Below are 15,375 nucleotides of genomic sequence, written 5' to 3' on the forward strand. Positions count from 1 at the left end.
TAGCTCACACTTGTAAGGTAGACCTCGTAGTAAGTTTGGATCAAGGTCGGATCACATTCACACCATAAACAAACCGCTCTGGAGTTGAAATCAACGAAAACAACTGCGCCAAGACTCTTTGGAGGAGGTGGTCGCGGTGTGGTTCTTTTGATCCACATTTCAGCGATTACTGTATTCACACCTGCACAAACAAACCGCACCGAGCTTGATTGCAATGGACTAAACACCACAGGTATGAAAAGACCTTAAAAAAAACCTAAAATCCTATTTTTAGACTGCCCGTTCTACCACCTAAGTCAACCTTAAAGAAAGAAAGAAAAGCTAACTAGCTTTTCCCAAGTGAATGTGCACCATGAAAATGGACAGGTGGCCTTACTTTTTTAAACAGCAAAAGACCAAACCCACAGTAGTCAGTGCTATAGAAGTTAAGTGTCTTGTGTAATAGTTAACAAGTTGTGAAGTATAAAAACAATTAATGCACTGCATACTGTAAACAACCATTGGTTGTTCTAGCATTAAACCTCAACCTGTCTCATATAATAGTCATCACTGCTGACACTTATCTGGCAGAACATTAGCACTTAAATGGGATTTTTATTCTTATTTATTCTTCAGCTTTAAATAATTGGCTTGGGAGAAAATTACTTAAATTTCTAGAGTTAATACCCAAAACACAGCGACTAACCGACACGTGATGTGTTGTCAGGTGTGGCATCTAAACAGGACTGAAGCTCTTTGTGCAAATAGATGGGCTTTTGCTGAAATCAGCTGCAGGGAGTAAAGCCCTGGTGGAAGCAGTTGCCAGCTTGGTGTCTTTCCTGTCTGTGTCTCTGGGCTTCAGTAAATTGTACGAAGCAGACTAAGCTGCATGGCGACAGAGGCTTTTTGAGTGCCAGGTTCCCATTCACACTGATCACACATTAGACTGATCAAATCAGACTCCAGGCCTGCTTCCTGACTAACTCAATTTGCTCTTGTACGTTTCCCTTTTCACGCTGAGCATACGCACGCACACATTTACACACACACGCAGACACACATAGACCTGCTTGCACGCTTAAACATGTGCACACAAACAGACAAACCGACAGAGAGTGGGGCAGTACCCATTGAGCTCTAATGAAAAGCAGAAAAAGCCGTTACCTTGGCAACTGCCAGCATACATCTTCAGGAGGACCCAGATTTCCTGTCTCACTGCGATCGTATTGTTTTGGCTCTCTTTTGATAGCCGCGGTATCCCTAGACGGATTATCTCACGGCGGTGAGAATTTATATAAAATGATCGCAAATTAAACAGCAGCATATGCGCAGACAAGAAGCCGGCACAGTGAAAATCCTCGGTCACGGATTTTACACGTCACACTCCAACAAACTCTTGAAAGATAAACCCCCATTCATTGATCTGTCTGATTTTTATCTTGGCCCTGAGCTTGTTTTTTCCTCTGTACGTTGAGCTGTTGAGCCACTTCACCGTAACAACGCTTTTACCAAAAACAGAGAATCATGGGAATTACACTGTTGGTGTGGTCTATCTAAATTACCCTCCAAAAAACAAAGAGGTGTAGTCACTATAGTCCACAGCAGTTTGTTGTTGTTTTTTGCAAGTGTGAGCTTGGATTTAAACAGAGACAGATTTTCCCTCTAAATCCCAAACAGCATTGACTTTTTTCCCCTCTCCTTTTGCTTTGACGGATGAGTGTATTTCCTGGAAATAAGCCCAACAGTACAGTATGTTGCAGATGCATGTAGAGTGAACATGAAGTCATACGTGTCTGGAATATATTAGATTTTACAAAGCACATTGTTCTCATCATTATGATTCCCATCATCCTAATCAGATTATTATAATTAATATAATTGCCTGTGCACTGTTTGTTATCTTTGTATATTGGCATAAATAGGAAATGAGACGCACATGTGGGAGGCCAGTGCTAGAGGTGAAGATTTACCTGGGTACAATTTAAACAAACATCTAAAACCACGAGGAGTCGAACCACAGTGAGAGCCCCGCCTCCAAAGCATGGATGTCTCTGTGTGGTTAAATAACACGGAGGGATAATTAACTGTGCCTGCACCATTTTGTCTTTCCCTTTGGATTTTTTTGTTAGTTTTGTTTGTTTCATTTCGGAGGTTTATGACTATCATTACACATACAAAATTTTTGATTTTATTCACATCTATTATTTAGAGGCCCCATCACTTTTGTTTACTTTTGAACAGTTTTGTATTTATTTAGTTTGCCTAAATTGTTAAAGTTGTTTACTTAGTTTTTCACTTAAATATTTAAAATCAGATTCATTTTCATGATTAAATTGAGTTTAAGTAAGTTAAATTTTTGAAAAAAGAAGACAAAAAGCTAAAGTTTGCTACTTTGTTATTTATTAAAGTCTGAAGGTGGATGCTTCTGGAAACTGGCCAATCATAATAGAGGAGGGGGAAGGCCTTAAAGAGACAGGCACAGGCTTACATTATCACACGTATCAAGGGATCAATTCTAGATTAAAAATCATTTCGTAAATTCAAAAGATGATGGTGCAAAAATCAATATATAACACTGCCATATTATTGGATTGTATTGATACTGGTGAGCATCTACACGGTAACTGACAGTTTTAAGGTTAACAATAAAGAATAGTTTTAGTGCTAAAAATATAAAACCAAATTTTAAAAAATGATTACAATAGAAATAAAAGAAGAATGCAGTGATTTGCAAATCTTATTAACTGACAAAATGTACAATTTGAAGAAAAATATATGATGCCAGAAACACACTTCAGAGAAGTTGGGGCAGACCCATGTTTAACACTGTGTAGTATCACCTCTTCTTTTAACAGCAGTAAAGCTGCTGCAGCAGTCCTGAGTCTTCTTTGTCATGGTTTTTGTCTCATGATGCTCCAAATGTTTTCAACAGGTAAATGGCCTGAAATGCATGAAGCCCAGTTCACCACCTGGACTCTTACAAAAGCTACAAAAGCCATGCTTTTGTAATAGATACAGTATGTAGTTTGACATGGTCTCCCTTGAAAAAGATTTCATTTGGATGGGACCATATGTTCCTCTAAAACGTGTATATACCATTCAATTCCATGAGCACTAATGCCCCCCCATGCATTCAGCGACACAGGTTTTTTAAGTGTGTGCCAATGACAAGCCGGATGGTCAACATCCAGTTTGTCTGGCCACAGGGTAGTTTTTTTGCTTTGCATTAATCCATTTTAAATGAGCGTTGGCTCAGAGAAGATGGATTGTATTCACATATTGCATAATAGAGTTTTATTTTGTTTGCCTACAAAGCGGGGTTTTCAGCATGCACAAGCATGTTCCCGTGCAGTCCTCCAAAAACGCAACATCGTGTAGCTAGAATGGGCATAGGTCGAATGCTGATTGGTTGAGAAGTGGGTTGGAACGGGGAAGAGAGCGACAGTTTACCAGGAAAGGGAGAAGTGTGAAGCAACATTAAAGATTAAAAAAAAAAAAAAAAGCATATCACAGGCTCCACCACGCCCAAGATGGGCTTTTATTTTCATTTTCCCAACTTTAAAAGGCTTCATACTAATGTGGAACATTGGTGGTGTTCCCCTTAAAACTCAGATTGCGTTATTGCAGCATTCATTAGTAAGTGCAAAACTTGGCTCATGGCAAGATTTTAGCATTGTACTATTTGGTAATTACATGACTGTTGGTAATGGTTTGTTTTGTCTTTGATTCATCACTTGAAAATTGCTGTTGTACCTCTATTGCTTAAATGTGTCAGGCAGCCTAATGACTCTTTTAGTGGCTTTCATCACTTAATAGCAGCACATTTCCGCTGTTATTTAACTGACACAGCTTTTCATTGCATGTCTTTGTGGCTTCCATGAGACAATAATTGAAAAATTGTGTTGCCAACTCCAGGTAGAGCAAAGAAAGCTGGCTCATAGGAAGCATGTAACATTGTAAGCAGTCCAAGGAAACAAAAGCATCCGGTGTGTGTCCCATCATGCCAACTCTTTTTTTTGAGGCATAGGTTTATTCAGCTTAAAGGTTCCCAGCTAGCTACAAAGGTAGATGGGATGGGGGAAAGTGCCTGTCCACCTTTAAAGACTGTGTTAGAGGGCACTTATCGAACTTACAGTGATCTTTGGTCCCACCGGGTTGGCGCAGTAGGCGGTGGGGTCCTAAACAAATCTGATTTCAGTCTCTGCTTGATATCGTCTGTGCTCTTTCCCCTCTCCTGTGTTAATCCCAATAAAACACACAAAGAAATGGCTAAGAATGAGAATGAATACAGACTGTGGTATGCCCTCGGTTCATTTAGTTTTGCTAAGCTTTCCAAGCTCGAGGCTTTGGCTATTACATGTCACCATCTGTCTCCTTATGCACATAAGTCTGTGCGTTTTGTATTACATCCTGCCTCACAGTGAACTAAAGCAAATTTAACTTGGAAGAAGACGCAGGATGAAATGTGGTGAGCTTATTTTGTGCCATTTGGTTTTGATTGCACTGGCATGCAGCAAGCAGCCAAACACACCACAGCAGATTAAAAACACCCCTTTGCTTTGAAATAAAGTCTCGTACGTTTTTGTCATGACTGTTTTTTTTTCTGTTAAACGATTTTCCATTTGGCTGTTTCAAACACGCAAAAAGTCCCTCAGAAGGGGGCAGATGTTAACCAAACCCTGTCCCTAATCCTAGATGAGTCACTGATGACATCGTGGATATTAAGATATTTAGTGCCTTTAATGGCTTTATTGGAAAAAAAGTCCTGCCTGCCAATGATTACTCTGTATTTGGCGTAGCTTTGATTAGCTAATCTTTGAACAGTAACCTCTAATATCCCAGTGGCTGTTAGATTGATGTGTGAAGTGTTGCTGTTCTATTTTGGTGGAAAAAACATGTGACGCTTAGTGGACCTCTAGATATTTATTTGTTATTGTGAAGAAAGCTATTTGAACCAAGGGGAGGGCCAATACCCAGCAGAGACAAATGCAGTAACTTCCTCCAATCCTCTTGTGGACCATGAACCTGCATCTATTTATGTAATTTTCTTGCCTAATTCTTCTTCCTCCTCCTCCTTCTCCTCCTCAGGCGGCCTATAAGCCCTGGCTGTGTGCTCAGTATTTCCCCACCACCCAGCAGTCCTGCCAGAAGAAGGTGCCGTGCCACCAGTACTGCCTGGAGGTCCAGCAGAGCTGTCCGTTCATCCTGCCCGATAACGACGACCTGATCCACGGTGGCAGCCCCAGCTTCATCTGCACAGGTTAATACCCACTTCCTGCCTAGTGCCACTTCGTGTATCCTGGAGATGAGTGCAGATTGTGTGTTTGCATGCGTGGGTGTTCATGGGGCCTTGTATCCTCTTCACAGAAAAACCTTCTAATTTAATTTATGCTAGTGAATAGCTGGTGAGTAGCATTTTGCAAAAGGACAGACAGTAATAAATCATCCAGTGTGTGTTTCTCTGTATTGACTGAATGGTGTCTCACCAGGAAAACAGTGAAGTGGTTCTAAAGGCTTTCTGATGACATCTAGTGGTGTTTTTGAGCACTGCAGTCCTCATGCAAGGACGTTTTAACAACACATTTAGTCCTTCTCTCAGTATCTGCTGCAGATTTGTTTTATTCTGTAATAAAGGTCAGCTTCACAGGTTACCTGGATGAGACTGACAACATAAAACATTTCAACACCTAAAGGCTTAGAGGTTTGTGCATGCTTATAATGGATGGAAGTCATGATTTTATTTTTAGTCACCTCAAATTTTGATTTTCAACTTTCGCTGTGTGATGATTCTATGAAAGTATACTGGGGTTAAACAGCTGAAAACAATTCCTGCAGTGCTAAATGAGACTGTTGGGTCAACTACAACCAGATTCCAAAGTAGTTGGAATGCTGCGTGAAACTAATTAAAAACAGAAAGCAGTTATTTGCTTTTAAAGCCTGTATTGAACTGAAAATTATACAAAACACATCTTATCAAATTATAGCAAAAAGTTTTCAAAACATTGTGACAGAGGCATGTTTCCCTTTTGACAGCAAATTTTAATTAAGTGTCGTCAAAATTTAGGCATTGAAATTATTTTAGTTTTAGTTGACTAAATATCATTAGATGGTAAATGGTAAATGGCCTGTATTTATATAGCGCTTTACTAGTCCCTAAGGACCCCAAAGCGCTTTACATATCCAGTCATCCACCCATTCACACACACATTCACACACTGGTGATGGCAAGCTACAGTGTAGCCACAGCCACCCTGGGGCGCACTGACAGAGGCGAGGCTGCCGAACACTGGCGCCACCGGGCCCTCTGACCACCACCAGTAGGCAACGGGTGAAGTGTCTTGCCCAAGGACACAACGACAGAGACTGTCCAAGCCGGGGCTCGAACCGGCAACCTTCCGATTACAAGGCGAACTCCCAACTCTTGAGCCACGATCGATAGACTACATCCAAAGTTGATGAAGCTGAGTAAAATAGAAAGTCTGAAAGTTAAAGTGTTAAAGCGTCTGGTCTTCTCTTCCTCCCAAGCGCTGACATTTGTCTCGTTTTCTACCTGCTCCTGGGGGGAGATCAGATGTGCGTATTTGACCTGCACAAGAGTATCCAGAGTATTTTAATCTTGCTTTTATTAGTTGATGAAGGTGTCGATGCATTTCATCGTGTGTTAGTTTTTATTCAATTATCGTCTTGTTTCTGTTATAAAAAAAAAAGGTTACTGAGGAAAACTGTGATGTGAATTATTTTTGGTTTTTACAAAGCTTTTCCTGCCCTTTTGGTGTCCCTTTCCAACAATTTTTTAAAAATACCATTTGGGCATTAGCACTCTCACCTCTGAGCAGGAACGTTTGACGTCCTGTTTGACCGTGTTCCCTCCTGTGAGTCTCCGTGGATTTCCAAAGTTCAAAGACATGCATGTTAGGTTAATGTGAGTGAATTAAAGAATTCCTGATGTTTATAATAAGTTAGTTTGCCATAAATTTATCTAGTTTATGGCAATCTAGTTTAGCGCCTGATTTGTGTCGGTAACAGTCAGCAGTTTCAGCAACACGGCTGTCTGCGGCGCTCAGCTTTTGGAGCCAATTAAGTGACTTCCAATCCTCTTTGCCTGCCCTTCCATGTTTTGCTTTAAAAAACTGCTTTAACATCTCAGCTAAATGTAAACACCCAGCGGTGATACTCACATTTTTAGTGTGGCTTGCACTATTCAAACATATCATTATCCTAGAACTCCTTCGTAGCTACAATCTAGATATTATTAAATTTCTAAGCCATCTTCAGTGTTGAACTAATCCAGCGCTACACTATATTGCCAAAAGTACTCACTTGTCTGCCATCAAACGCATATGAACTTGAGTGACATCCCAGTTTAATATGATGTCACCCAGCTTCAACTATTCTGGGAAGGTTTTCTATAAAGTTTAGGAGTGTTTATAAGAATTTTTGACCATTTTCCCAGAAGCATATTTGTGAGGTCAGATACTGATGTTGACCTGGCTCAGTTTCCACTCTGTTTCGTTCCAAATGTGTCCTGTCGGGTTGAGGTCAGGATTCTGTGCAGGCCAGTCAAGTTCTTCTACACGAAACTGACTCATTCATGTCTTTGTGGACCTTGCTCTGTCTACGGGTGTGCAGTCATATCCTATCACGGTACCACGCTAGAATTTACTGAGCTCCTGAGAGCGACCCATTCATTTATGTATGTTTGTAGAAGCAGTCTGCATGGCTAGGTGCTTGATTTTATACATCTATGGCCATGGAAGGGATCGGAACACCTGATTGAAATGATTTGGATGGGTGAGTGAATCGGCAATTTAGTGTAGTCGTCCATAAACTTATTGGTGCATTGCAACCAGGAGCTGCTAAAATCAAATTGGCAGTGCTCTTTGCAACAACAAATAGGGCTCACATTATGGCATAAATCTATGTGAATCCACCATAATCCAGTCTGCATCTTTCAATGCACCATGGGAGCAGATCCAAAAAGATAATCCCCCAGTTCAAAGTGACAAAAAGCTACTTGTGGTACACTTTAAATATTTTACCTACACTACCAGCATGGCAACAAAAGCAGCATGACCTCTTACATTAGTGGAATATCGACGTAGGAAGGGTCGATACCTCAGGTTGGAAGGGTTGCAGGTGGAAATGAGTCGTACCAATGTAAGATTCAACAGCAAACTCAAACCTAATCGTTTTCATAATGTCTCTTAAAGATGATAAAAGGGTAAATCATCTCACTTGTCACAGGTGCAACAGACGAGTCAGGTGAGGTGTCAGTCCACACAGAGAAGGGGTCTAATCCAGCAGCCCCATCAGTCCTCAATCTGCTCTCATCATCAATCACATGCTCTCTACTTATGCTTTGCTTTAGTTAGAACTAAGTGAGCTTCTCTCTCTGCAGTTTAAGCTTCCCCGTGCAGATGATCACAGCAGCCATGGTGTTTTTGTTCTTTCTTTCTTTTTTTTTTATAAACATGCTGGCAAGTTAAGACTTCCAGAACCATCAACTGATGCAGCAATGCGCTCCCTCTGTGCCGTGGTGAGCTCTAATTGGAGTTCATTTGAGGGTCACCGTGTCTGGTTGTGATTAGAGCCACACGCTGAGGTCTAGTGCGTTTGATCCGTTTACCGAGGCAGCAGATGAGCAACAAGGTGGCTGGTGTTAGACAGATCATTGTCATTTGTGCTCCATGTGAGCTGTTTATTGCACGGTTATTTTTTTCAACTTTTTAAAATTATTATTATTAAGCAACTTCACAGAAAGCCACCATAGAGATGTATCAGATTTAGCTAAAAAGGCTAAATGGAAAACAGTCTCTCTTTACTCTTTTTGTCTCTTTGTATTAGATAATTACTGTTAGCGTTTGACACATACTGATAACATTACCTACAGCCCCTAAAAATAACCAAAACATGCTGAGGACTCTCTTTGCATCCTTGAGCAATCAATAAAAATTTCAGTTCATGTCCTTCTCAGCTAAAAAACCTTTTTTCGCATCTTGTTGTTACGTTGGTTTTTCTTCATGGATCCAGTATTGATGGGTGAAGCTGAACTGTCTGATATCACTGGCTGCAGTTGGAAAATCGCAGATATTAATGGATTAGTGAGGTATGCTGACCCTAATGCACAAATTTGACCCCCTTTTACATTGGCTGGTTCATTATAACTTGGGCTGAGCACATTACTTTTATTGCAGGAGCCCTACAATAAGCCGCAAATGCGTAAATATGTTTTGCACAGTTGGAATAACAGCAAACAAAATTGTTCATTTTGTCAGCTCATTTATCACCAAGAAAAATCAATCAGCGTAATTCCTTTGTCTTTGATTTGGAAAGAAACGAACTCCTTCACCAGGCTACAAGACGGCGTGAGACCGGTTAGCTTAAATGTTTAAAAGTCACATTAATGATGTTAAAATGTGTTAGTGTCACATCTTGAAGCAATTATGGTGTCACGACTTTAGTTTCTTGTGTTTCAAAGTTTGCAAAGCACTGAATGCACTTTTACATTTAATGGCATATTTATGTATTTATGAGCCATTTCTTATTTTTGGTTTGGTTCCTTCTGGCCTTCCATATGAGCGTGTGAACAGCTGATTGTGAAGCAAAACAGTGGAATACAGAACACAGTTGGTATATCTGCTGTGAGAACACCAAACTACCAGTGACCCCCTGTTATAAATACAAGTGCACAGCAGGGGAACCTCAGCTTTTTCATCCAGTGTCTTCTCTTTCTCAGGTCTCTTGGGAAACCATCCATCAGACAGTGAGGCGGAGTGCTGCGACGTCCGATGGGACTCCAAAATGGACAACCCTTCAGGGGGCACGCTAAAAAGAACTGCTTCTTCCTGCCAGCCCGTGGGGGCTTCGGTCACTTCCGCCGCCACCCCGAGACTGTGCAGCGGGCGACTGAAGATCTGCCTGCTGGCCCTTGTCCTCCTACACACTGTCATTATCATTTCAGCCTCCCATAATTCTTCGTTGGTGGGCGTGGCTGCCATTTTCTCGCCAGAGGAAAGTGCTTCTAATGAGGAGTGAACCTTGGGGTTTAATCAGGGCTGGAGCTTGCGTAGAGCGATTGTTGACAGGGAGGAAGACGAAGGCTTGTCATGGCTGCCAGGGACACAGCTGGTGAGATGTGCTGGAAATGCCTCCACAAGCCTGCTGCCGATGAACCGCCAACCACAGGAAGTGGGAAGGTTTTAATTGGAGCGGAGGGTGCTGGAATTGGACATCAACCGGAGAGAGATGTTTGAGAACCACCACCCCTAAAAGAACTGACCTCTTGCCACTTGAAACCTGCTCATTGTTTCTATTCCATCCAAATGTTTTCTAGCATATTGTCCCCCCCCCCCCCCCCTCCCTTCTCTCCACCCTCCTCCGTCTGTTTTCGATGTGTGTGTACGGATAGCATGTCAGCGGAAAAAATGGACATCGATGAGGTGTGCACTCTCATTCGTTACTTTTAGATTTTTGCTGCACTTTCTTTCAGGTGCCAGAATGTTTTTGACATATCAGCTGTTTCCCACTTCTTGCTCTCCATCACCTTAGACGGATCTTCTTTACTACCTTGTATGTGATGTTGCTCGAGGGCCGGCTGGGACCAGCTCCATCTATCACTTGTGGATCTTGTTTCCCAGAAAACAAAATGTATGTGATTCTGTATTCTGATATTCAGCTTGTGTTTCTGTCAGACCGGACCTTTCCTCAACCCCTTATGACAGTACATGCCTACATATTTTAGGACCTTAAGTGCTCTGAGACTGGCTCACTTTCTCCTCTAGCTTGTTGGGTTGTTAAGCAAGTTAGGAGAGGTGGAGTGGTTACAAAAAAAAAGAAAAGGTGGTGACAACTCAGCTCACGATTGCATGGTGTTGCAGGAACAGTAAGCTCAGATTAGTCACCGTGTAGCGCTCCTGGGCGGGGGGAAATGGTGTTTTCTGGTTTCTAAAGTGTTCAGTTTACCTCATACAGTGGTGTTGGTGTTGCAGACAGGCAGCACGGCGAGTACTTAGACTTGCAGGGACAACCCAGGGACACTAGAGGACAGTTGCATGAAGCCAAAACACCAGGGGCCTCATTTATCAGCCTAGCGTAAGCTATCAAATTATCAGTTACACTTGTCAAGACCTTAGTGCTAACCTTAATGAGGGACTACATAACAACATGACTGCACTTAAGCTTAGCCTATGGACATTATAAACTGTGACATCACCACAGCCCTGTATCCATTTACTGATGCTCAAGGCACGCCAGACTCACTGTAATATTCTCCTGAGCGGCAGATGTTGCCTCTCAGGGAAAAATAAAGAAATCATATCAGTGCTGGTGGGATTAAAAGAAATCCAAACTGGAATCAAAAGGATTGCAGACTTTGTTTTATAGAAAGTCTCGCCGTTTCCAGCTGTAGTAGTCTCCGTCTTTGTAATCTCGGAATCACAGCACTATTCCACTGATATATCATGGAAGCGACCCGCTCGTACAGCAGGTTACAAAAATCAAGAAGTACACGACAATCTGAAACACCAAAGTGTAGCGCACGCCGGCAGTTTTGATGTCACTTTTACTGCACACAGTTGTTTGTGAGGCCAACAGCAGGCTCTATTCTAATAGGCATCAAGCTTTTCTCCAGGAAGTTCAGTTTTATCTTAGTACCTCCTAAAAAGTCATTTAAAAAATAGAAACAGAAATTTCGCTGTCAGAATTGTTATGTAGCATTATTTCTGCCATTGCACTTACAGTTACAATTATGACGGGTAGCTACAGTAATATTATACGTGCATTGTGGACACAACTACTACGGTGGTCCCGAGTGGTCAAATGCAAATCAACTTTTGAGAGAACACCAGGAAATAGAGAGACACTGCAGAGGAACACAAAATACAACTAAAGTACAAAAATAACACTTTAAAAAAGAGATACACTTCAAAGATGTTGAGGGTTCATCAGTGTTGTGAGGAAGAAAAAGATGCAGATGAAGCGTTTTAATAGTGAGTCATATAATGCTGTAGCTACATTTTTGCTGTTTAATGTTAGCTTGTCACTTCCGCCACTGTTCCGTGAAGTTATCGTCTCTTTTTTCTATTTACATTGTTTTTTTAATTTAACTTCATTGGTTTTTGTGAGATTTTGCAGCTGCTGTGTTCTTTTTTTGAGAGAACATGAAAAAAATTCAAATGATTTTAAAATTTATTAAATAGTTGAAGGTTCAAGTTACACATGGCGCCATAGGCATCCCTCTTTCCTGTATTTGGTCTGGTGTCCGGCTCATGCTTCATCTCTGCTCCAATCACAGGTCTTCTTCCTGTAAAGGAAAACTCCTTCCTATCTCCCTGTTGCTATGCAGTCTAGTAACTTTCCACGGCAGCCTCTCAATGACTTCACATGCATGTGGGTCCTGCGCCACACCCTACACAAAGCACAAATGTGTAATTTAAAGATAAAAAGTAAATTCCTGACACATAATTTTTCTGTTATGCTGTTTTCTTAAGTTGCAGGGCCACCGTACAATACCAACGTTTACTTGTGAAATATTGGTGTAAACAGTTCATGGTTATTGCGACACCCATTGTGGGAAAAAAGATTACCGTTTTTATAACAAGTCTAAGCTAAAATCAAGGAGAATGGCACTGATGTTACTAGCTAGCTGGAAAACAGAAAATTAAAATGACAAGCAAAGTGTACAAAAGTTCAACAGTGCCAAATGCCCCTAAATGTTCACAAAAATCTTCAGTCAATTGGTTCTAAAATCTTTTTTCTCCACATTCACATGCTCCTCGGATGGTCCGAGTAATTTAGATCTGACATCATTCTTCAGACTTCAATGTGCAAGAAAGATGTTGAAAAAATGGAAGCGCTGAAAGCATTTAAACACATTGCATTGTTGATCATTGTCAGTATTAACCAACAACAATATGGCGAGTGAGCAAATGTCTCCTTTCTGATTTTCAAGTTAGTTGTCTATTAAATTACTACAGAAAACACTAACGTGCCTACAACTCTGTGCTGCAGGCCCCATTCCATGCATCCCACAGAACGTCATTTTTAGTTCTGATAAATGAGGCCCCGAGATCTTTGAGTGCCTCTGCTGCATAAATCTAATGAGGCAAAAGTGCAATATAGGAGGGAAAAAACAAACAGCTGGGGTTAGTGTCCTACTTTGTGACATCTTCACTACTGATGGCTCAGCTTGTCAGTATCACAGAGTTGGTGCATGTGACTAGCCAGCCACCCAATCTATCAAACCGTTGACTCTTACATCACCCTTAGACAAGCTGATCAACCGCTATCTTTCACAGACTAGCAAAGGGCTGTGTTACTGTCAGCGTGTGAGGAGTGTGAGGAGTTTTCAAGGGCTGATCCGTGTGATTTTCTTTCTTTTTTCCTTTTTTTTTTTTTTTGCATGGCTGCTGCTAGTAAAGTGCACATTTACATGAGGATGGATCATGCAGGGATTAAGATTAGTTTGAACTCGCCTATTAGGCAGCAGAAATAGGGATTTGAACCACCCGTGAGCAAATACTGACAAAAAACGTATACTAAGTACACCAAATCTAAATGAAGACATTCTTGTTTTGCTGATGGTGAACTTTGTTTCCAGATTGGCTTTTTCCTCATTTACAGCCTCACATTATTTACCACCCATCGATTTGCTCTTCGCTCACATGCCAGAGCGAAATGATAAAGTCCAAAAGTAAGTCAGGTTTTTAAGATGTCCATAGTTTTTCCCCTACGTCTACCACCGCCACAACCATTCCACATTGGCTCTATTTTTTATTTTTATTTTTTGAGATTTGTTTTGATTTCCTTGACAAACTCTGTTGACAAGAACTTACATTCCCTTGAAGACAGCAGTGGATGTAATAGACCCACACTTTGTGCTCCCTCCTTCCTTCAATCTCTAGCTGTTCATGATATGAGTCCTGTGGATCTATGCAGATGAACCCCACCCCGAATCAACATACCACTTTCCAGCACCGCCCCCACGCCAATCCATCCACCGGCACCCTGTCCTTTATGTTGTAAATATGTCCTGAGGATGTGGAATCCCAAATATCTTCCCTAACCTCTCCCTACTTCCCCCACTGTTGGAATCTCACTGTGTTTTCTGTTTGGCTCCTTGGTTTTTGTCTGTTTTTGAGACCTTTGCTGCATTTTTCTGTTGTCTAAAGCTGTGGTGTGAGTTGAGGAGATGAAAGAGGTCTTAAAGGAAAATATACAAAAAATGAAGCTTGGATTGAGAAAGGGTTCAAATATAGAGGAAAAAAATCTGATAAAGTTGTCATATTGTCATACTAGAGATGCTTTAGTTTGCTAATTTACTTTCTTTTTTTTCTACAAAAGACTTGGATGAAATTATTTATAAAATGCGTCCCACGAGTCATGACCTTTTTTGGACGTAAAACAAATACATTTATTAACATTTTGTTCAAAAGAAAATAAATATAAATTATGTTAAACATTACTGCTGTTTGTGCTTTTTTCCCCAGTGTCTGTATCATTGATTATTGAAGAGCTGCAAAGCATTTAGTAATGAGAGGAACCAAGAGGAGTGGGTTAAGCAAAAACTGGAGTATGGGAGATGTTTGGTAGGACAGTGAAGCAATGCTTTGTACAAACTTTATACGGTGGGGATGAAGTGCTGCATCCGACGAGGGAGGCAGCTTGCCTATCAGTGGAGCAGAGGACACTGAGGTAGTTAAAAAAAAAAACACTATTTGATGCCCAAAGCCCTCTACATTGATGGATTTGTCCTGAGTCCCTCAAGGTTCTGGATGTTGTGTGGTGGTCCCAGCTGACGTACCTCTGCAACATCAAACCAAGGTTGGGTACAGTGGCTCTGGAATGTAAATTGGGGCCGTGGTTCCCCCTTTTAACGTCCACTAGGCCTCTAACAAACTAGAAGTTGTTACCTAATAGATTCTTTATTGATCCCAAGAGGGAAATTATAGAGTCACAATACTACCTTTATTACCAATAAGTAAACAACAGAGGTAAAGTAAAGTGCCACAGGCTCAGAGTGAGGACTGTGAGACAGTGCAAAGAGTTTACAGAGTTTCCGTTAGTGTGGCGTGGTGATTAGCACTGTTGCCTCATAGGTCCTGAGTTCAATTCCACCACCTGGCTGGGCCCTTCTGCGTGGAGTTTGGATTCTTTCCAGGTACTCTGGTTTCCGCCCACTAACTGCACAGTCTAAAGACATGACTGGCAACCTGACCAGGTTGTTCCCTGACTATCGCCCTATCATAGCTGGGATAGGCTCTAGTGTTCTTTATGGCACCAAGGTTGGATCAGTCTGAGAGAGAAGGAGCTCTGTTGCCTCAGTAGTGTGGACTGGAGCAGGGTTAGATGGCTTGTGATGGAGAGCAGTTTGTTCAGTTTGACTTCCTGCCTCTTGAT

The 15,375-nt window shown here is 41.4% G+C and overlaps 1 protein-coding gene across 1 annotated transcript in view; it reads left to right on the plus strand.

Annotated features, from left to right (window-relative positions):
* The window catches only part of nalf1a (NALCN channel auxiliary factor 1a), a 57,342-nt gene extending 42,902 nt beyond the window's left edge, over positions 1-14,440 (plus strand). The window contains exons 2-3 of the mRNA XM_026158259.2: positions 5,068-5,239; positions 9,716-14,440. Coding sequence (XP_026014044.1) covers positions 5,068-5,239; positions 9,716-10,014 — 471 coding nt within the window. The 3' untranslated portion in view covers positions 10,015-14,440. The remainder of the gene's footprint in view (positions 1-5,067; positions 5,240-9,715) is intronic.
* Positions 14,441-15,375: the final 935 nt, after the last annotated feature.

Source organism: Astatotilapia calliptera, chromosome 23 (assembly GCF_964374335.1).
Source record: "Astatotilapia calliptera chromosome 23, fAstCal68.1, whole genome shotgun sequence".
NCBI lineage: Eukaryota > Metazoa > Chordata > Actinopteri > Cichliformes > Cichlidae > Astatotilapia > Astatotilapia calliptera.